General features: G+C 33.1%; 2 protein-coding genes across 3 annotated transcripts; one reads left to right on the forward strand and one right to left on the reverse strand.

Moving 5' to 3' along the window:
- Nucleotides 1-5,301: 5,301 nt before the first annotated feature.
- LOC142517209 (putative histone H2B.1) lies at nucleotides 5,302-5,947 on the reverse strand. The gene has a single exon (XM_075619907.1). It carries the CDS (start codon nucleotides 5,884-5,886, stop codon nucleotides 5,458-5,460), a length of 429 nt encoding a protein of 142 aa, XP_075476022.1. The 5' UTR covers nucleotides 5,887-5,947; the 3' UTR covers nucleotides 5,302-5,457.
- Nucleotides 5,948-13,792: 7,845 nt separating this feature from the next.
- Nucleotides 13,793-22,681, forward strand: LOC142537875 (protein BTR1). Of its 2 annotated transcripts, none has more exons than XM_075643358.1 (8): nucleotides 13,793-14,106; nucleotides 16,334-16,572; nucleotides 16,650-16,756; nucleotides 18,696-18,889; nucleotides 20,664-20,740; nucleotides 21,926-22,018; nucleotides 22,088-22,149; nucleotides 22,230-22,681. In XM_075643358.1, exons 1-8 carry the CDS (start codon nucleotides 14,004-14,006, stop codon nucleotides 22,315-22,317), a joined length of 963 nt encoding a protein of 320 aa, XP_075499473.1. In that variant the 5' UTR covers nucleotides 13,793-14,003; the 3' UTR covers nucleotides 22,318-22,681. The 2 variants fall into 2 exon arrangements, with proteins under 2 accessions (XP_075499473.1, XP_075499477.1); XM_075643362.1 differs by having other exon boundaries at nucleotides 20,667-20,740.
- Nucleotides 22,682-23,174: the final 493 nt, after the last annotated feature.

The raw sequence follows: 23,174 nt of genomic DNA on the forward strand, positions 1-23,174 counted from the left end.
ATAAAAACAGTCAAAGTTATCTGGGATACTCTGACAAAGATGTACGAGGTCAAGTCGCTACACAACATGATTTTCCTAAAGAGAAGGCTTTATACTCTTCGGATGGCGGAATCCTCATCGATGATCGACCATATCAATACACTAAATACTCTATTTGCCCAACTCACATCCATGGGGCATAAAATAGGGGAAAATGAACGAGCGGAGCTTCTACTTCAAAGTCTACCAGATTCATATGATCAACTTATCATCAACATAACCAACAATATTCTTATGGGCTTTCTAAGATTCGACGATGTCTTAACTGCGGTTCTCGGAGAAGAAAACCGGCGCAAGAATAAGGAAGATAGGTTGGTAACCTCGAAGCAGGCAGATGCTTTGCCGATGATAAGAGAAATATTTATGGACCGTGACTCCAGTGGGAGCCAAAGCGAGGTAGATCAAAGTCGAGAAGTAAGAAGAAAAATATTTACTGCTTTGAATGTGGCGGTAAAGGGCACTTCAAAAAAGAGTGTACGAGTATCGATAAAAGCTCTCAAGGAAATATGGCCAGTACTTCAGGCAGTGGTGAAATATTATTCAGCGAAGCAGCAACAGTTGCAGAAGGCAGACACAAATTTTGTGATACATGGATTATGGATTCAGGAGCGACGTGGCACATGACGTCTCGGAGAGAATGGTTTGATAATTATGAACCAGTCTCAGGAGGATCTGTATTCATGGGAAATGACCATGCCTTGGAAATCGCTGGGGTCGGTACTATCAAAATTAAAATGTTTGATGGCACCATTCGCACTATACAGAAGGTACAACATGTGAAGGGACTGATGAAAAATCTTTTGTCCTTGAGGCAATTGGATGATATCGGGTGCAAAACTCGGATCGAGAACGGGATCATTAAAATTGTGAAGGGCACGCTTGTGGTTATGAAAGCGGAAAAAGTTGCTGCAAATCTGTATGTACTATTGGGGGAAACACACAAAGAGGCAGAACTAGCTGTTGCATCAATTGGTTCAGGAGAAGAATTAACAATGTTATGGCATAGAAAGTTCGGGCATATGTCAGAACGAGGGTTGAAAATTCTCTCATGAACGGAAGCTGCTGCCGGGACTTACAAAAAGTGTCACTACCATTTTGTGAACACTGTATTACCAGTAAACAACACAGATTAAAGTTTGGCACTTCTACTGCCAGGAGCAAAAGCATATTGGAGCTGATTCATTCGGATGTTTGGCAAGCACCTGTTGTATCCCTAGGAGGAGCGAGATACTTTGTCTCGTTCATTGATGATTTCTCTAGGAGATGTTGGGTGTATCCGATCAAGAAGAAATCAGATGTTTTCCAGATCTTCAAAGAATTCAAAGCGCGAGTTGAGCTTGATTCTGAAAAGAAAATCAAGTGTTTGAGGACTGACAATGGAGGAGAATATACCAGTGACGAATTTGATGCATATTGTCAACATGAAGGCATCAAAAGACAATTCACGACGGCTTACACACCTCAACAGAATGGAGTGGCGGAGCGGATGAATAGAACCTTGTTGGACAGAACAATAGCTATGTTGAGGACTGCGGGTCTAGACAAGTCATTTTGGGCGGAGTCAGTCAAAACCGCTTGTTATATTATCAATCGTTCTCCTTCAGTGGCGATTGATCTGAAGACTCCGATGGAGATGTGGACCGGGAAGCCGATAGATTATTCTCATTTGCATACATTTGGAAGTCCGGTGTACGTTCTGTACAATGAGTAAGAAAGATCGAAGTTGGATTCGAAATCCAGAAAATGTATCTTCTTGGGTTATACTGATGGAGTAAAGGGGTTTCGCTTGTGGGATCCCTACTGTTCACAAGATTGTCATCAGCAGGGATGTTATCTTCGAGGAAGATAGAGTAAAGGGAGACAAAGGCACACCGAATTCAGAAACTACTATGTTTCAGGTGGAAAATAAGACGGACGAAGGTCAAGTTTCTTGTGAAGCAGTACCAGAGCAAGAAGAACAAGAACATGTTGAGTCTGAGGTTTCTGATGAGAGGCAGTCAACTCGAGACAGAAGACCATCAAGGTTGGCTTTCAGATTATGTCACTGAAAGCAACATTGCATATTGTCTATTATCAGAGGATGGTGAGCCATCAAGTTTCCACGAGGCTACTCAAAGCTCGAATGTATCTTTGTGGATGATAGCAATGCAAGAAGAATTGGAGGCATTAGACAGGAATAAAACTTGAGATCTTGTTACACTACCACGAGGGAGGAAAGCCATCGGTAACAGATGGGTCTATAAGATCAAGCGAGATGACAATAACCAAGTGGAGTGGTATCGTGCTAGATTGGTGGTAAAAAGGTATGCTCAGAAAGAAGGCATTGACTTCAATGAGATATTTTCCTCTGTGGTTCGGCTTACAGCAGTCAGAGTGGTGTTGGCATTGTGTGCGGTGTTTGACCTACATCTAGAATAGCTAGATGTAAAAACGTCGTTTCTTCATGGAGATCTTGAACAAAAAATCTATATGGTCCAGCCAGAAGGTTTTGCGGAAAAATGCAAAGAGAACTTGGTTTACAGGTTGAACAAATCTCTGTACGGTCTCAAACAGGCGCCGAGGTGTTGGTATAAGAGATTTGATTCCTATATCATGAGCCTTATGTACAACAGACTGAATGCAAACCCTTGTACGTATTTCAAGAGGTCTGGTGATGATTATATCATTTTGTTGTTGTATGTGGACGACATGTTGGTAGCAGGCCCCAACAAAGATCAGGTCCAAGGATTGAAGGCACAGTTGGCTAGGGAATTTGATATGAAGGACTTGGGACCAGAAAACAAGATTCTAGGGATGCAAGTTCACCGAGACAGAAGTAACAGAAAGATTTGGCTTTCCCAGAAAAATTATTTGAAGAAAGTCTTGCAACGCTTCAACATGCAAGATAGTAAGCCAATATCGACCCCTCTTCCTGTTAACTTCAAGTTATCCTCCGAGATGTGTCCTAGCAGTGAAGCAGAGAGGATGGAGATGTCTCGAGTACCATATGCATCAGCAGTAGGAAGTTTGATGTTCGCTGTGATCTGTACAAGACTAGACATTGCTCAAGCAGTGGGAGCAGTTAGTCGGTATATGGTGAATCCTGGACGAGAGCATTGGAGCACTGTTAAGAGGATCCTTAGATGCATTAAGGGTACCTCGAATGCTGAATTATGTTATGGAGGATCAGATTTTACACTCAGGGACTTTGTTGATTTAGATTATGCAGGTGATCCTGATAAGAGGAAATCTACTACTGGTTATGTGTTTACACTTGCAGGGGGAGCAGTAAGCTGGGTTTCAAAACTGCAGACAGTTGTGGCGTTATCTACAACAGAGGCATAATACATGGCAGCTACTCAAGGTTGCAAGGAGGCAATATAGATCAAAAGGTTATTGGAGAAGATCGGACACAAACAAGAAAATGTTTCTTTGTTTTGTGACAGTCAGAGTGCCTTGCACATCGCAAGGAATCCAGCCTTTCATTCCAGGACGAAACACATTGGAGTACAATTTCATTTTGTGCGAGAAGTAGTAGAAGAAGGAAGCGTGGATATGCAGAAGATCCATACGAAAGAAAACACAGCTGATTTTCTGACCAAGCCAGTGAACACTGATAAGTTTGAGTGGTGTAGATCCTCAAGTGGTCTAGCGGAAACGTAAGCAGCAGGGAATGACAATATTGAAAGGATGTGTGGAGATGTGTTTGATTCTCAATCAAATCTCCAAGTGGGAGAAATGTCGGCAATAATTGTTGTAGGGACCACATGCTTTGCTGCCTTCTTTGAAGGTTTAAAAAAAACGTGGGCTGCTCAAAATAATGCGAGGGATTTCAGGACAGGAAATTTAAGAAGACGTGTTTTATACGTGTCTTCACACTGACAGAGGCTCTATAAATAGAGCTCCCCCCTTCATTTAAAAATCATCCCTTCTTCGAGTTTTCTCTCATCTTATAAGCATTTGAGTGCTTAGTTCTATAATATTTGTGAGGTGTTTTGTTCTCCTGTATTAAGAGAGTGTGTGTTCTCTTTGGAAATACAGTGAGTGAGTTGTACACCACAAAATATTATAGTGGAATTCTTTTCATCTTGCCCGTGGTTTTTTACCCTAATAATTTTTAGGTGTTTTCCACGTAAATTTCGGTGTCCATTTTATTCTTTATTTTCGTGATTTATTATCTCAAATTCCGCACGTGGGCCAACAACTTCATAGAACATAGAAAGGAGGATGAATTGGGTTATTTACTATTTGCAATAACTTGGAATTTGTTGGGAAGTCAAACAGATCGAATAGATCGACGAAGTATGAATAAAAATGTGGAAAGTCGATGAATGAATCAGAAAACAAGAGATTTATTGTATTTTCATTCCAATTTACAGGTTATAACTTTTCTAAACGAGGGATTTCAGTTGCTCAAAGTAAGTTGAAGAATGTGTACAAACACTAAAAAAATTTATTTTTTAACATTTACAAATATTAACTAAATCTCATCTAAGATTAAAATTTTGTAAATTATTTTTTCCAATTCCAAATTCCATGCAAACAAACATTAACTACTACTCGGTTTTAATGACTCAAAAATCCCGACTAACCAACCACACTTACAATTTGTGTTTTCTTAGCATTTACGCAGTCTCCACGCTCACTGATAACTACTTATGGTTGCACAAATTTTCAACTCGTGTTACCAAAAATTTACAGGATACAGCAAAATCATCACAAAAATCTCAAGAAATCAGTGCAGACAGATAAACTTAGCAGTTCAACCATGCATGTCGTTTCTTGTTCTTCCCCTTCAACTTCGAGTCCTCAGTTTATACCGATTAATGATTTTTAGCCTGAAAATGTAACGTTTCTTGCACCAAAATTCAAGTTATGAATTCTTGCTACACTAAATCTATTCTATTTTATTAAGATTGAGCATATGATACTAACTACCTAAGAGGACACCAACTTTTTCTTCCAATGTTACCCTCATATGATACTAATATTACACTTTTATTTTTTACTATTTTGTTTTTTTTTTAAATTTCAACACATATTTTTATTTTTATTTTTTTTATTTCATCAACTCAAATATCAACTTACTCACTTCATAAATTATCAAATTATTTACTCAGTTTATAAATTGTCGAATTACACTTTAATTCATCGATAATGATAAAAAAAATTTGTAGATACGTGTGCATAATAACTAGTATATATTAAAATCTTTACAAAATAAAAATTACATTCAATTCAGACTGTAGATTGAGTCCCAATCAATAGTATTAAGAGAAAACATGCATAAACCCACCGATTTCATTAGTTAGTCAGACAAGATGACAAAGAAATTATGTATTCAGTCACCAAAACCTAACAACCCTAAACCATTCACTACCAGCCAAAACCCTAAGATTCAGTCGAAAGAAATCGGGGAAAAAACCCAATAAAATTTCTTCATGCGCTGGTGAATTTGGTGACGGCTTTGGTACCCTCGGAGACTGCGTGCTTCGCCAGTTCACCGGGTAGTACGAGCCTCACGGACGTCTGGATCTCACGGGAGGTGACGGTCGGCTTCTTGTTGTACCTCGCGAGGCGCGACGCCTCCTGGGCCAGCTTCTCGAAGATGTCGTTGATGAAGCTGTTCATTATCCCCATAGCCTTGCTCGATATCCCGATGTCGGGGTGGACCTGCTTCAGCACCTTGAAGATGTACATCTTGTAGGTCTCGGTGCTCTTCTTCGCGCGCTTCTTCTTATGGTCCCCGGCGATGGCGCCGCCGTCCTTGGGTAGTTTCTTCCCGGCCTTCAGCTTCTTCTCTGCGACGGGGGCCTTCTCGGCGGCTGGCTTCTTCTCCGCTGGCTTCTTCTCCCCTTTCGCCGTCATCGTAATCGCACAGAGAGGAAATGAAAATTGTGAAAAGCTAAAACTGGAATTGCTCTGTCCGAGTGTGTAACGAGCATTTTCGGGGTAACAAACTATATGTAGTCTACAGAAGGTCGCTCTGATTGGTGCATTCTAGGAAACCCGGATCATGGATTGTAACTGTTGATTTCACAAAACTTTTGACGGTCAGGATCAGCAGAATTAAACCTATCGGATTTGAAATTGAATCCTATGATTTCCCGGGGTTCGGCAATCTATGAATTTTGTGATATTAATAAATTTTTTATAATCAGACCTAGAATCAAATCATTGAAAAAAAAAATTAACTGGTTAAATCAACGTTAAATTTCCAAAAAATACATCTGTCAGTGTTTCAATTAAAATTCAGTACCTAGCCATTATTTTTTAGAAATTAGTACCTGACAGATCTATATATTTAGTTTTAACTATCCAAAAAACAAACTTTACATTTTTACCCTTTATTATTTAAATAAATATATTATTTTATACACAAAAATTATATTATTTTTCTCCATTTAAAATATAATTTTAACAAAGTATTGTTTCTCAATTATCATGAAATAAAAATAAATACTTATTTTGACATACCAAGTACCTATTATGGGGTTTCAGATACTTGATTTCGCTCTTTGAATACTCTAAATATATAAGAAAATACTATATTTTCGAGCATTCACCATAAATTCAGTCATTGTTGATCTTTTCATGAAAAATGCATTAAGATGACTTATTGATGTCATTTTATTTTTTAAAAAAAAACATAGGTCATCACTCATCATGAAATAAGATTAAATATTTATTTTCACTAACAAAATGGTTATTTTGGAGTTCCAAATGCTTGATTTTACTCTTTGAATACTCCAAATGTGTAAAAAAATACTGGATCGAGCCATCACAATAAATTCAATAATTGTTGGTATTTTCATTGAAAATACATTAAGATGACTTATTAATGTCATCTAATTTTTGAAAAAAAACAGTTTCTCACTCATTGTTGAATTAGAAAAATTACTTATTTTGATTGATAAAATACCTATTTTCGGGTTCCAAATATTTAATTTGGCTATTTGAATACTTCAAATGTGTAAAAAAATACTTAAGTTTCAAGTAATATTAAGTGACTTTTGATTGTGTCATTTGTGAAGTTAAAATGTGATACTTAAATTGGTACAAAGAGTATCTAATTAGAGTATATAAATACATGATTTTATCCCGTAAATACTCATATCCAATTATTTGAGGATGCCAAAATATAATTTGAAGTTAATATTAAGTGACACCGATGATGATATTCGTGAAGCAAAAATGTGATACATAAATTAATACAAATAATACATAATTCGAGTTCACAAACACTTGATTTTACCTTTTAAATACTCAAATTCGATTGAGTATGTCAAAATATATAATTTGAAGATAATATTGAATATTTTTTGATGATGAGATTTGTGAATAAAAAACGTGCTGCCTAAATTGGTACAAATGGTACCTAATTTGATTTCACATATACTTGATTTTACCCTTTTAAGACTAAATTTTGATTATTTTGGGATATAAAAAAATATAGTTTCAAGTAATATTGAGTAACTTTTGATGTGTCATTTGTGAAGTTAAAATGTGATACCTAAATTAGTACAAAAAATATCTAATTTGAGTCTACATATACTTTATTTTACTCCCTAAATGAGAAATATTTTAATTTGAGTTTTCAGATACTTGATTTCGTAAATGAGATACTCACAATATGTATTAAAATACTAGATATTCGAATAAGCAATGTAAGTTCATCAAGTGTTGGTATTTTTATGGAAGATACATTTAGATGACATATTCATCTCATTTAATAATTTAAAAAAAAAACAAAATCTCAACTAAGCATGAAAATTTTAAAGTACTTAGTTTTACTTGAGAAGTACCTAATTTGAGTTTGCAAATACTTGATTTCGTAAATGAGATACCCACAATATGTATTAAAATACTAGATATTCGAATAGGCAACGTAGGTTCACCAAGTATTGATATTTCCATGAAATAAGCATTTGGATGACATATTCATATCATTTAATATTTTTTATGTAAAAGAAAAAACAAATTTCCAACTAAGCATAAAATTTTTAAAGTATTTGTTTTTATTTGTGAAGTACCTAATTTGATATTGTAAATATTTAATTTGTTACATGAGATACTCATAATATGTAATAGAATATTGGATATTCGAATATGTATCGTAAGCTCACCAAGTGTTTATCTTTCCTTGAAAGTTTTGAATGACATATTCATCTCATTTAATATTTTTTTTGTAAAAAAAAACAAACAAATTCTCAACTAAGTATTGAAATTTTAAAATACTTATTTTTACTTGAGAAGTATATAATGTGATACCTAAATTAATACAAATAATATCTAATACAAGTCCACAAATACTTGATTTTACCATTTAAATACTCAAATTCGATTATTATTTGATGGTGTCAATATTGAGCTTTGAAGATGATAAGTAAGTCTAAGTGCTCAAATCGACGTTCGTATATAGGAGAATGCAAACGTTGTTTCGGTAACCTATAAACGTCGTTGATCTTGTGTATTTATAGAAGTCTTGAATCCAACGTCTATAAATAAAACGGCTTCTTTGACATCTGATAGGATCAGCTTTATTACCTAAAAAAGTTCCTGCAAAAAGCTTCATAACAATAAGTCTTGTTTCATACCACATTTGGTAAAACGTATTAAATGACTTTGTTCAGCATTACTGATGCATTTAATACTCGCACTTGGTAAAGTAACGGTAACATTTAATATATGACCGATAGGTTTTGATTTAGCAAAAATCAAGTTTTGCTTCTGTTTTTCTAATCTGATAAGTACACGAAGAGTACTGCTTTGTTAAGACGATACGAGAACTTCTGTTTTTATATGTTCTTCTGGTTTACTAACGAGATCAATTGGTTTTGACTATCATCACCACAATTAAATTAAGTCTATCAGAGAATTTGTTTTTTCCTTTTATAAAAAAATATTAAATGAGATGAATATGTCATCCAAATGCATCTTCCATAGAAAGACCAACACTTTGTGAACTTACGTTGCATATTCGAATTACATATTATGAGTATCTCATGTACCAAATCAAGTATTTGCAATATGAAATTACGTACTTCTCAAGTAAAACTAAGTACTTTAAAATTTTCATGCTTATTTGAGAATTTGTTTGTTTGGTTTTTTTTTTTTTACAAAAATATATTAAATGAGATAAATATGTCATCCAAACGAATCTTCCATAGAAAACCAACACTTGATGATCTTACGTTGCATATTCGAATATCCAATATTATATTACATATTATGAGTATCACATATACCAAATCGAGTATTTGTAAACTCAAATTAAGTACTTCTCATCCAAATGCATATTCCATGGAAATACCAACACCTAGAGAATTTATGTTGCATATTCGAATATACAATATTGAATACATATTATAAAGATTTCATTTACGAAATCAAGTATTTTTCAACTCAAATTAGGTATTTTTCAAGTAAAATTAAGTACTTTAAAATTTTCATGCTTATTTGAGAAATTTTTTTATTTACAAAATATATATTAAATGAGATGAATATGTCATCCAAATGCATCTTTCATGAAAAGCCAACACTTGGTAAACTTACGTTGCATATTTGAATATTCAGTATTCTATTACATAATATGAGTATCTTTTTATCAAATCAAGTATTTACAAACTCAAATTAGGTACTTATCATCCAAATGCATATTTCATGGAAACACCAACACTTGGACTCTTTGAGAACTTACGTTGCCTATTCGAATATCCAATATTTTCATACATATTGTGAGTTTCTCATTTACGACATCAAGTATTTGACAACTCAAATTAGGTACTTCTCAAGTAAAACTAAATACTTTAAAATTTTCATGTTTATTTGAGAATTTTTTTTACTAAAAAATATTAATTGAGATAAATATGTCATCCAAATGCATTTTCCATTGAAATACCAATACTTGGTGAATTTACTTTGTTTATTCGAATATCCAATATTTTAATACATATTGTCAGTATCTCATTTATGAAATCAAGTATTTGCAAACTCAAAATAGGTATTTCTCAAGTAAAACTAAGTATTTTAATATTTACATGCTTAGTTTGGAATTTGATTTTTTTTACAAAAAAATATTAAATGAGATGAATAAGTCATCAAAATACACCTTTCATGAAAAGACAAACTATATAATGACTAAATTTATGGTGATCGTTCGAAGATCCAATATTTTCTTACACATTTGGAGTATTTATAGAGCTAAATCAAGTATCTGAAACTTCAAAATAGATACTTTATATGTTAAATAAGTACTTAATCTTATTTCATGATGAGTGAAGAACTATATTTTTTTAAAAATAAAATGACATGAATAATTCATCATAATGAATTTTAAATGAAAAACCAATAATGATTGAATTTAAGGTGATTTTTCAAAAATATAATATTTTTTTACTCATTTGGAGTATTCAAATAACACAATCAAGTATCTGAAACCTCATAATAGGTATTAATACTTTGGTGGATGGAAAACACACAATTAATTTGGTGGGTAAAATTATATCTTTATTTAAATAATAAAAGGGCAAAAAGTAAATTTATCTTTTTAGGTAGTTAAAACTAATTTATAGTGTGTGTCAGGTATTGATTTGTAAAAAAAATCATTTAGGTACTGAATCTTAAAGTAAACATAGACAGATGTATTTTTTTCAAATTTACCCTTAAATCAATTAAATCCAATCATTGAGTTTTACCTTCAAAAAAAAATTAAATCCAATGTACAGAAAAATCGTTATATTATATAAAAATATTATAATTTCATAAATAATATATTATAAATTATAAAGATTTTAAATATTTATATAAGTAAAAATATTTAAATTTTAAATATTTATATAATAAAATATATATATATTTATTTATTTATTTATTTTACAAATTTAAAATTTAAAAAAAATATATAAAATGTTTATAAATATGCAAAAAATGTATTTTCCAAAACTTAAAACCTAAATAAATATATACATATCATCGTCAAAATATCAATTATAGTTTACTTTTTTAAACAAAATCAAATAATTAAATAAATTATATTATTACTTTTACAAAGTCATACTTTATATTTATTTATAAAGCACATATATCTATACTATCTATATTTTTATTAATATAATATGATCAATTAAGACCAGTATTCAATTATTATCAAGCTCCACGTGTTTTTGTTCTATATATTTTCCACCATATAAAATATCATGCAAATTAATTAAAAAAACTAATATTAATTATTAACATTATTATTATATTTATCATTGATACCCCATATCGATGATAGGCCAGCCTACTCTTGAGTGATCCAGCGTTCAGGAACTCCTGGCAAGCTAGCAGGAACTCTTTTCATTTGCACGAAGTTGACGGGAGGTCATCTAGGCCGACATCCCAAAACACCCATCAAGGAAGAAAGGACAGAGCCGACCTCCCAGACCGAGCTCCGTGGCCGACCTCCCACGAGTTTTCGAGCCGACCTCCCATATGGTGTTATCGCGTCGATTGGACATATTTTGGCCGACCTCCCGAGTCGAGCTCCAATAGGGTCCAGAATAGGGACGGGACCTTGCCTAAGAGACCTTCTGTTCAGGCATTAACGGGTAGCCCACGGAAATAAAGCCTAAAAGAGTAAGGCATGTCAAGATCTAACCAAATCTTGCGCAGAATCTAACCAAATCTAGCCAAATTTTGCGCATGATTCTGATGATCTAAATCTACCAAATCACGACTCTCTATTTCTCCTATAAATACCATGTTTCATTCATTGTTTATTTATTGATATATTCACATTCTTCCAGCACACACGTTACTCTCTCAGTTTTATATTCTCTGGTTTGAGCGTTGGAAGGGCTACGCCGGAACAACCTTCCGGCCCCCTTCTAGCGTTCTTGTTTGTGCTTCCAGATTTCGAAGGTCCGATCCGAGCTCCCCAGGTGAAGATCCAACCTCCTAGCTACCATCCCGGATTTCAACAACATCAATCATCATAATTAATAGAACACTCTATGCGAAATATATAGAGTGATGATGTAATTTTTAATTTACCTGAATCACCGTTTATCTTATCGAATTAATTGCATGGCTTTACTATATTATAATAAATGATTTGTTTATATTTTATTTTATCATTTCAATTTTAAAAAATTTATATTTGTTAAAAATTAAATAAAAAAAACCACTTCTTCCATAGTTCTCTAATAATAATAATGATTAATCAATTGTTATAAATATAGCTTTTGCTCAAGTTGAGAGAAATTATATGTTGGGTCATATCTGATTTTTCTTGGACATAAGACGAATTTGATATGTATCGAGTTTGGTGGCCGACATCAATACACTAAATACGATAAGCATCATGTCATTGTCTTAGGCTAACACAATCTAAAATTTTGATATATGATAATGATTATTAGCAAAAAAATTAATCGACATGCGTTGTATTTAAGAAAGTTTTTTAAAATTAGCGAAAAATATTTTTTATAATTAAATTATTTTTTAATTTAAATATTTATTCAATTCACTAATTTTTAATAATATTATCCCGTGCATCGCACGGGTTAAATACTAGCTTAAACTGATAAAATACGACGTTTATTTTTATCAATTTTTTAGAAAAAACAAAACATTTAAAATAAAAAATAATAATAATTTAAATATTATAAATTGTCATTTGACAGCCCAAAAAAACATATAAATTCCTTTGACAAAGTTTTTATTCGAGTACAACATAAAAAAAAAATAATCATACTCCATTTTATAAAATCTTGAAGTGACAATTTCATAAACAATTTTTCATGAAAATTTTATTAAATAATTAATCGATGAGCAGGCTAAAACAAAGTTATAAATAAGTTTCATCTCTTACCATGACATTTAAATAACTTTCTAGAAACATTGTACATATTTTTGACGACTTTTTCGAATGTTTCAAATCAAGATTTACCAATAAAAATAAAATACAAAATATTATGAATGAAACATTAAGATAAAAAATTGAAAATTCATTGACTCTCACCTATTTCGTATTGTCATCCGAGGCACTATTATATTGCATCATCATTTTCAACATATTTTTACGTTTTATATAATTTATGATTCGAAGCAACCGGAACAATATTTTGGACTATCGAACTTCTTAGATAATTGGATAAAACAAATCAAACCAAATAATTAGTATGTCTCAATTTCGAGTTATACTCCATATATAACGATAAGTTGTGCAACAATTCTTAAAACATAAAAAATCTAATAAAAAAAATTAAATTTATCAAAATCTCATATAAATTTAACACAAAATCTCACTATCTAATAACAAAATTCCAAGATATAATTGTTGTAAATATCTGTGTATATTTGTTGTACCTTTGACTTTATTCATTGATTTTTATTTGTCTATAATTTAGATTGATTTTAAAATAAACAAATCGAAAAAGTTAGTTCGAAAGTTTAGATTTAAAAAATTCAAATCAAACAGACGTTATATGATATACGATCATTCGATAACGGATATTGTTTTATATATTTTAGGCTTACTGTAATTTAAATCGACTCATTTTTTAGGTCCAAATATATGCGGAAACCCATAAAGTTTTAACTTCTAATTTAATACAATAACAATCCAAAATTATTTATGTAACTAGTTTAAAATATAAACTGAAACTCGTCCCGACCCATATTTCAAATGGGTGGGTTCGACAACTCCGTACGGGTCGGGTGCAAGTCCGAGTGCCGTTCCAACCTTTGCGTAAGATTAGCTATCGTAAAAGATTTTTGCCCATCCCAAGTGGCCGAGTCCCATAGTTCCCCATTTGCTTGAATCCTCATTCCCATTTCTTACAGCGCCTCTTTCCACACCTGAACTTCTCTCTCACTCTATCTGCACACAAAAATCTCTATATCTACCACCTATACGGATTTCTCCAAATCGCCATTTTCAACTCTGTATCAATATATATACCAGAAAGTAGATTCGTATAGCTGTACATACAGAGAGGATGGAATCCTTGGCTGCGGAAGGGAAGGAATCTCTCTACAATTCGTCGTCGTCCGAATCTCAGCAGAATCGGTCGCCGCCTCGCAAATCGTCGCCTTCTCCAGGTCTGGACGCTAATTCACGTGTAAATTGTAAATGCGCGTGCCATGTGGTGCCGGATCGATTGATATTTTTTTTGTTTGTTATTTTGTTAATTTTTTTCTACGATTTGCTGAAGATCTGTGGTCCTGGATCTGTTTAGTTTGGGAAGTGTTGAGCTGTAAATCTGCACTTTACTTACTTTCGTATTTGAATTGCTGCGTGACTTGGAAATGTGACCCGAGGTTAATGTAATGTGTGTTTTTTTTACGCTACATGTTATTGTCGTTCAGAGCCTTGTAGAATCCTAGTATTGGAGATTTTGTGTAAATTTTGGGTAATTAGAGACATGTGTTTGACTTTGGTTGCCGGAACCAAGGTGTGCTGAAACTGAAGTATAGTTACTGAAGTTTTGTGCACTGTTTTTGGAAGACTTACAAATTAACTGTGGTTGTGTTATCAAATAGAAGTTGGATATGCATTTTTATTTCAACAAAATAAATTTACTTAGAAAATATATCTATGCATTGTGATGAGATTTTTTCAGTTATTTTGCTAAATTTCAATTGTTTCAACTGTAAAAGTACCGTATAGTTTTAATCAATCAACTTTCTGCTTTTTATGCTTGAATTCGAGCTCCTCCATGGGATACTTGGATTTCTTTATTTTCCCATTTAAATTTAATTGAACCTATTCATCTGTGACAAAATATTGAAAAAAGGCAGGACTTCAGTTTTTGTGTGAGCATATATTTGATGAGACAATAATTTAATCTGAAATTTTGGTGGTGCAAGTATTTCAAGTAAAGAAGGTGTAGAATACTGGTAATGTTGATTATAGTTGTTTAATTCTAATCTTTAGAAATCTTTATCTCTGTTATGTGACAAGTTATTTTCTCTTGTTTTCTGATATTTATAATTTTTTTTATCTATTTAATATAAATTTTTAAGTTGTTCGCATAGTAGACTTACTTGAGTAGAAAGTCTCTTTGATAACACCTTTTCTTTCTATCATAAATGTTAGAGGCACATTATCCTGCCATTTTGCCTAATGCGATTTTCTTATGGGGATATCATAGCTGTCATAAGATTGAATAGGAAATGTGTTCGCTCTAGAGTAATATTATTCCCAAGTTTGCACTATGTTTCACAAGTTTGAGAAGTTGGAGTGGAACAGGTGGTATTGTTGAAACTGGAGAACTAAAATGGAGAAGTCTAAGGGAGTGTGAAATGACTAGTTTCAACATGCTAATGTCATCTTCATTGTTGACGTTTGTGTAGCGGATATGTTGAAGCTGCAACACATGAAGATATTGATCATTGACTATTCAAATTACTTTGATTTGTTCAGGGGTTTGTATTATTCGATATCCTCCTGTACAAAGACTCAAACCCCTGAATTGTATTATCCCATATCTTCCTGTACAAAGACTCAAACCCTTTTCTAGTATGAGATTCTTATAAGACCTTCTTAGAGATAGTTTACACCTGGAAGTTCTGTGTATGCTTTGACTTAGTGTGCATGACTTCAATTTAATACTGATAACATCTTTAATCCTATTTGACTGGCATTTCAACGTGAAATTTTTGCTTATAAGGACACTATTGTGTACTGAACGGTTGAACTTATATTATTAGTGCTCGCAAAGTGTGATTGCATACAGATGTGGCAGTATTTCTCATCTTTGTCGTGGAAAATTTACTGGCGTTGTTATGGGATTTCTAGTTTTGAACTTTCTAAACAAAGTTAACATTCTGGCTAGAATAAATCTCCGAAGGGGACTTGTAGAATTGTATATTGATAAGGACATAGAACCGTGTCAATGATATACATACCATGAAATGTAATCTTGTGCATCAGATATGTTACACACGAGTTATTAACCAAGTTGGGTTAATATGGTGCTGTGTCAGACTATCCTATCCTTTTGGTCAGTATTTATGTAGAATTTGGGATGGAAGCGCATGTTTAATAATAGTATGTCATAAGTGATTTGCCCATTGAGTCTGCAGTATCCATAAGGCAATTTGTGCTTAGATATTGAAGTATGATGTGGTGCTGAATTAGAAACTTAGTGATTCATCTGCTGATGATCTCCACAACAGAAATACATTCGGCTGATACTTACTCACAAATTGCAGTGGAACTTGATTATACTCTTTTTTATACTTCAGGACACGTATGCCCTTATTTTCTAATTTACTGGCATCTTTCCTTTTCCACATTTTTAAAAGTTTATTTGTTAATTTGCAGACGATGCAGAGAAAACCACTCATCTCAGGTTCCTTTTATCAAATGCTGAAGCTGGTTCTGTAATAGGAAAAGGTGGTTCAACCATAAATGATATCCAGTCCCAGTCTGGAGCACGTATCCAGTTGTCACGGAACTTTGAATATTTTCCTGGTACATCCGATAGGATTATCATGGTCTCCGGAATGGTTGATGAAGTATTAAAGGCTGTGGAGTTCATTTTTTCTAAATTGCTGGATGAGGTAACAAATCACTTTAAACAGTTTTCAAGAGGAGCATTTGAGTTTACATTAAGAATTCTATTGCTGTGCGCATTTAGTTTTATGTTGCGGAGGGTGATGAAGTTGATCCAGAATCGAAAATTAGACTAGTTGTACCCAATAGCTCTTGTGGTGGAATAATTGGGAAGGGTGGTGCCATCATAAGGTATGACTTCTTTTCAAATCTTTTAAAACATTTATCTAGTGTTACTGGAATTACCTTTAATTAATGATCTCATGGTGAATATATATATGTCAGTTCAATTGATTTGGCCAAAAATTATGTTTTTAATGTTTAAAACATATCAATGTGCCTACTTCTCGATGTCAGCTGAAAGTTGATCCCGTATTATTTCAACGATTGTTAATTATAAGTGTCTATTGCTGCTCCATTATTAGGTTGCCAAAATATTTGACAATCTTAACTCTATATCCAGTGAATAGTTGACTATCTGCTCTCAGCAGATTCAGAATTTCATTGTCTTAAATGCAGAAGCAGCTAAAATATTCTTATTTTTATGTTGACTTTAAAATTCTTAAAATATCAGACAAGAGCTGTATTTCTTATCTTCTTTTCCTATGTCAAAAAGTTTCTTGCGTGTTAAATAGCTTGACTGGGAAATTCATTTAGTTGATTGAAGAATTGAAATTTTGAAGGAGGAAACAATCTCTGTTGCCCCAGCTTATGAATAGAATCAATATGGAGTATATTGTTTAGCATCCTGTCAATCAGAAAAAAAGTTGGTGGGGGTTTTCATGTTTGCCTGGATCATCAGATTGCTTACTAATGCTGACATGTATTGAATGGATAGAATGGGGGACTTTTGAAATTGACTAAACCTAATGCTTGGCCAATATAGAGAACTCTTAACCTGGGAAATGTATGCGTTTCTTAAGTTATTTCCTGTCATCAAAACAGCTTACAATATCTTTCTAAAATGAAAAAAAAAGTATTTAATTCTTCCATATTTATTGAAGAGTCGTATTTCTTTCCAAAATTTGTAGACACGTTTAGATTTTGTACATCCGTTTTGTTTATATGGTCTAAAACCACCATTAACTACAAAGGCTACGAGGCGGATGATGAAATGTTTGGTTCCATGATCTTAAATTTAGAGCTCAATGATAACGAGACACACAAATACTAAGTTTTTTTTTTCATGTAAGTGATGGTACAGTTAACAATAGAGCAGGAGACTTCTATATATTTGAACGAGGAAGATATTTTAAACTGTTAGAAAAGAAAAGATGTGATAGTTGTTTAGTCTTGGACCTTAAAATACATATATTTCATTACTCTCAACACTCAAATTACAAATTTTAGTAGGCCGAAAAAAGTAATATGCAGAAAAATAAAAAGAGGGCCAATGCATATTCTGTTTTAGTAAGATATAAGGAAGTGCTGGTAACAGATCGAAGAGAAAAGAGAAAAAGAAGAGAGCAAAGACGGAAGGGTAGATGATGAAGGAGAAGAAAATGACACAGGCAAAACCAGAGGAATTAGGGCTTTGTTGATAAAGGCGTGACTAAAAGTTCACCTTGCATTTGTATTGAAGGGACCATGTGCTCGAGTTGTTGAAACGATGAGCCATGAATGTTGCTCTTAAGAAAAGCAACAAGCTTGCACCGTGCTGTGCATGGTTTTTTTCATGCTTCTAAATGCTATGCCTCTTCATGGAAGAACATTGAATTTTGCACAGCCCATGAGGGCAATAATTGTTTTAGGGTTGGAGGGGATTGAGAGCTGCAAATGCCGGTGAGGGGACTGTTATTCACCTTCTTACTATAAGCAGAAATTTGCCTAGGTTGGATCAAATTTATCAAGTTGTGATTACTCGCTCCATCATGTAGCATTAACGTAATAGATTTTGTTTCTAAAAAATTAACATTAAATGGATTAGGAATTGTTTGAGTTGTACATTGAAGCTCTACAGGCTTGCTAAAACATGCTTTGATATGAATTTATTTTGAAGGACTTCGTGATGGGCATGTGCACAGAATTTTTTTTATATCTGCAGATGTGCTTTTGTGGGTAACCGTGTATGTGTTTATAGTTCACATTTACTCTTGGACTATTGCTTCAATGTTGTAACTTTTTGGAACAGGTCATTGATTGAAGACTCTCGAGCTGGAATCAAGATATCTCCCCAGGACAACTATTTCCCTGGTCTGCATGATAGGTTAGTGACAGTGACTGGTACTTTAAGAGAACAAATGCGGGCAATTGAGCTGATCCTCCTGAAACTGGTAGCCGATTCATACTATAACCAATCTGTGAATGCTCCATTTTCTTATGCAGGTACTAGTTTTTCTTAGCGTAACCTTTTCCATTTTCTCTTCCTCATTGGTGGAAGTTTTGTGTTATTTTTGTTTGATATAATTAGCAACCTTAGGTACTACAAACAATTACTTTATGTCACCTCACTGTTTTTGTGATGCTTTAACTTTCCTTGTATATAGTTACTTATCCTGTTTCTTGCGAGCATATGTATTTCCCAAATCATAACAAGCCCACATTGTGTAAGTTGATGATATTCTCTATAATAGAACTGATGTGCTGGAGTGATAAAATGGATAGGCTAGCAGGCTTTATGAAGTTCACAATCAAATGCTCACCTACGAAGGGTTACCATCTGCTTTTGCATGTTATATTTTAACCTTTTAAATTTATGTATTAGAAAAAATCTTTGTTCTACTAGCATCTTGATCTCCCATATAATTCACTTATTCTTATTTCTTGTATTGGTACTGAATCTACTTATTAACCCTTTGTCCTCATTGATCAATATTGCTAATATGTGGTTAATTAATTAATTAATTTTTTTTATTATTTTAGTTGCTATAGTAGGCACCCTAACTTAATAGAATAAAATATTATTAATCTTTATGATTAAATATGTGAACCAGATTTTGCAAATATCCACATAATGAAATTTTGAACATAAAACACGTTCAGTGAAATAAATATAAACGATCTAATTATTGCATGCCAGAGTAGAAATAAATGGTATACCATTAAGGCCCTTGCCTCTATAAAATGTAAGCACCCTCTTCCAAATTTCTTTTCATCTTCTCGCCCATTTTATCTTCATGTTATTTGTTATAAAAGACACCGATTCCTCAGATTAAAGCATTCCCAAGAAAGGTGACATGACATTAGACACCCAGTGCGAAGATATTAAGTATAATAGATAAACATGAACTAAACATAGGAATGTGCTTCTGCAATGCCGTTATGTAAAGTCTTTCTCAGATATATCAAGAATCAAATATCAAACTAATTCAATTTTATAAGATGCATGCATCCTTCTAGTGACATGACATTAGACACCCAGTGCGAAGATATTAAGTATAATAGATAAACATGAACTAAACATAGGAATGTGCTTCTGCAATGCCGTTATGTAAAGTCTTTCTCAGATATATCAAGAATCAAATATCAAACCAATTCAATTTTATAAGATGCATGCATCCTTTAGTGTCTATCATTCCGTCGTGTCGGTTAGTTGATGGCTTCCATACGGTACTCCAAAATTTGAGGTAAAATACTCAAATGCAGTGCTGCATTAGTTATGCAAAATTATTGTTATGAGCTCTTAATTCTTTTGGAAAATTGAGTGCTTTATGGGTAGCTATGGCTCTATGCCTGTTGCTAGTTCAATTCTTTTGAGATAATGAATACTCCATTGATAGTTTCATATCGTGTGATGAATTGCTAGATGATGTGCACACATGTATAGATGATACATAACACCTTTTAGTGTATGTGGGAGGCACTTCTTTGGTCCCATTAAATGAAGCATTTTAATATTTACCTTTCAAAAAGAGAAAGTGATGACACTGCCTTTTGATACTTCATTTTATTTTCTCGACTGCATCATGTTTGAACAATATGATGTGAGTTGTGCATTGCTGCTACTAGAGTATTAAATATAGGATCTAGTGTTAGTTCACTTGATAAAGTACTCGAAAATAAGGCTTTCTGATTTTTTTACTTGGTTTTGTTTCTTTCATATGTCTACTTCATTTCAGAGTCACAAATTTTAGCATTTGATGTAATTACCCTTTTTCAGCAGTTGCATACACTGCAATGAACTACAGACCTAACGGAGCTGGAGTAAAGTATCAGAATAACAGGTCTCTTAGCAAGGTCTGTTGTCAACCTTCGTTTTGCTGAAATGTTCACATTCACACATTTTTGGAGTACTAGAGACATACCCTTTATATTTTTCCAAAAACTGAAAACCTGAATTTAGTCATGTTTGGAGCACTTGTTTTACGATTAATAATGAACTGAAAAATCCAGAACACAACCGGAAGATCTGTAATTAATTTAAGGAACAAGAATTTAGCACAAATTTAAAAATATATTTAAGAAGTTATAATAATAACTCATGAAGACGTGGATAAAATAATCATTATATGCGTATTTTATTATTTTTGTCTTATGTCTTTTTAAAATATTTTATATAACATTTTTAACATATTATATTTTCTTATCATTATTTTATTTGTTATTTATGCATATTGTTTGTCTATTTATGTATAATATTTTGCAGATATTGATATTTTATGATATTAGTTAATTTCATTAATAATTATTTTATTAACTAAATTATTTACGCATGCATAAAGATAAAGATAACACCTTATTAATGCACTATTTATCCTTTTAATTTTCAAAAAATATATATGAATATTTCTCCTACTAGCACTTGTTTCAAGTTTTACCTGAAGCACTTGTAGTTCTCATTATTCCGCAAGCTAGAACAAAAAGGCAAGGAAAACAGAAATGAGAAAAACAATAATTGCCCCCTAAGAGATCTGTTGTAATTTTGCATTGTTTTATCTTTTGGTTGCCTTTCTAGATCTATCAGCTTTAAAGCCTCAAAGAAATATTTTTACCTGAAGCTAGTCTATTAGTTCATACCGAGCATGTTTATTTACTTAAGTATTATAATTGACGTATCTGGACTCTCTGATAAAAAAATGGACTTTGTGTAGTTCTTTAAAGGGGAAATCATGTTCTACTGTAACAGAATTGGGTTTCCGTAGGCCACCTATTGGTCCTTTAATATTTATAATAAGTAATTCTTCTTTACTCTTGAATGGTAAATATTTTAAAATAGACGTTTACAGGGGTTTATATTTGCATAGACAACTGTAATTTGGGATCATTTGTTAAACCGGTTTCTGTTAAATAGCTCTTTGTAGTCTCTTTTGAATGTCAGGGTGCCTGTCATTAAGTGATTATGGTAGAGCACTGATACTTCTACTTCCTTTGAAGTCTCAGTATTTGGTTTGTTTTACTAACTAGTGTAGTGTTATAATGCAGGAAGATAGCAGTTCTGTGACTCTTGGTGTTGCGGACGAACATATAGGGATTGTAGTTGGCCGCGGAGGACGTAATATCATGGAGATCAGTCAGGTTTGTTTATAAGCTTGGATTCTACTTTGGTATGTGACTTTTTTGACACTGAGATTCTTTGCTTCACAGCTTAGTGGGGCTAGGGTAAAGATATCTGACAGGGGTGATTTTTTGTCTGGGACTTCAGATAGGTATGAAAATATGAAAACATGCCTCCTGATTGTTGAAAGTGCATACCAAGTATATCCTCATGCCTTATAACTTCTTGCAGAAAAGTTACCATTACTGGGCCTGAAAGAGCTGTTCGTACAGCTGAATCCATGATATTGCAAAAAGTTGCGTCAGTTTCGGAGAGGTGATGGGATACTCCTTTATTTCTCTTCTAGTCGTCAAAATTTGTTATTGAATGACCCTGAGTTTCATTCCTCGTTTGCAACTGCTGGCAAATTTCTGGATATCTTTTCTTTTGCTGAAATTTTGATACAAGATGGGGCTAAAATCTAAGTTTCCTTGAGAGATTTTCAGTTGACTATATTTCTGGTAACAAGTGTATTTTGAAGAAGTTTTTGGTTCAGCAACATTATACCAAACATCGATAAAATTCATACATTTATTCAGATGTCTGTACGGTGTTGTAATTTTTTATGCCTGAACTACATGATAAACTAACTGATATTAGTTTATTTCAAAGTTTAGTAAATGGAGTAGACTTGTTCAATTCTATCGTTCCTTTGTTAGTGCCTTCTAAATTTGTTTCTGTTCTCATAGGTGTATTGAGAGCTTCTCATGCTCCACCTTTTAAATTGATTGAACTATGATGTTCGATAATTTTACAAGTAGTTTCTTTGGGAATATTTTGGTAAATGACTGCCTACACCAACTTGTGGGTAGGTTGCTGTGATACCTAAAATCTTATTGCTAGTTGACATTTCGTATGACTCTAACCTAGTAGAAGATTGGTATCACTAACTCGAATTAGGTCATACTGATGCAATTTCTATTCGGGTATGTCATTAAGCACCTGTCGTGTCTTGGGGCATAGTCAAACTTTAGGCAACTTGTGAATTTATTTGGGTTTTTGGAGTGATCAAGATTTTCTGTGTCGCAAGGACTCAGCTTAGCTATTTTTGCTACAAATGGATATATGCCAAATATAAATCTGGTAAACACCGAATTATCTGTGTTGAAAATTTTATGGTGGATCCGGGCGATTGAA

The sequence above is a fragment of the Primulina tabacum genome, chromosome 1, assembly GCF_025594145.1.
Source record: "Primulina tabacum isolate GXHZ01 chromosome 1, ASM2559414v2, whole genome shotgun sequence".
NCBI classification, from domain to species: domain Eukaryota; kingdom Viridiplantae; phylum Streptophyta; class Magnoliopsida; order Lamiales; family Gesneriaceae; genus Primulina; species Primulina tabacum.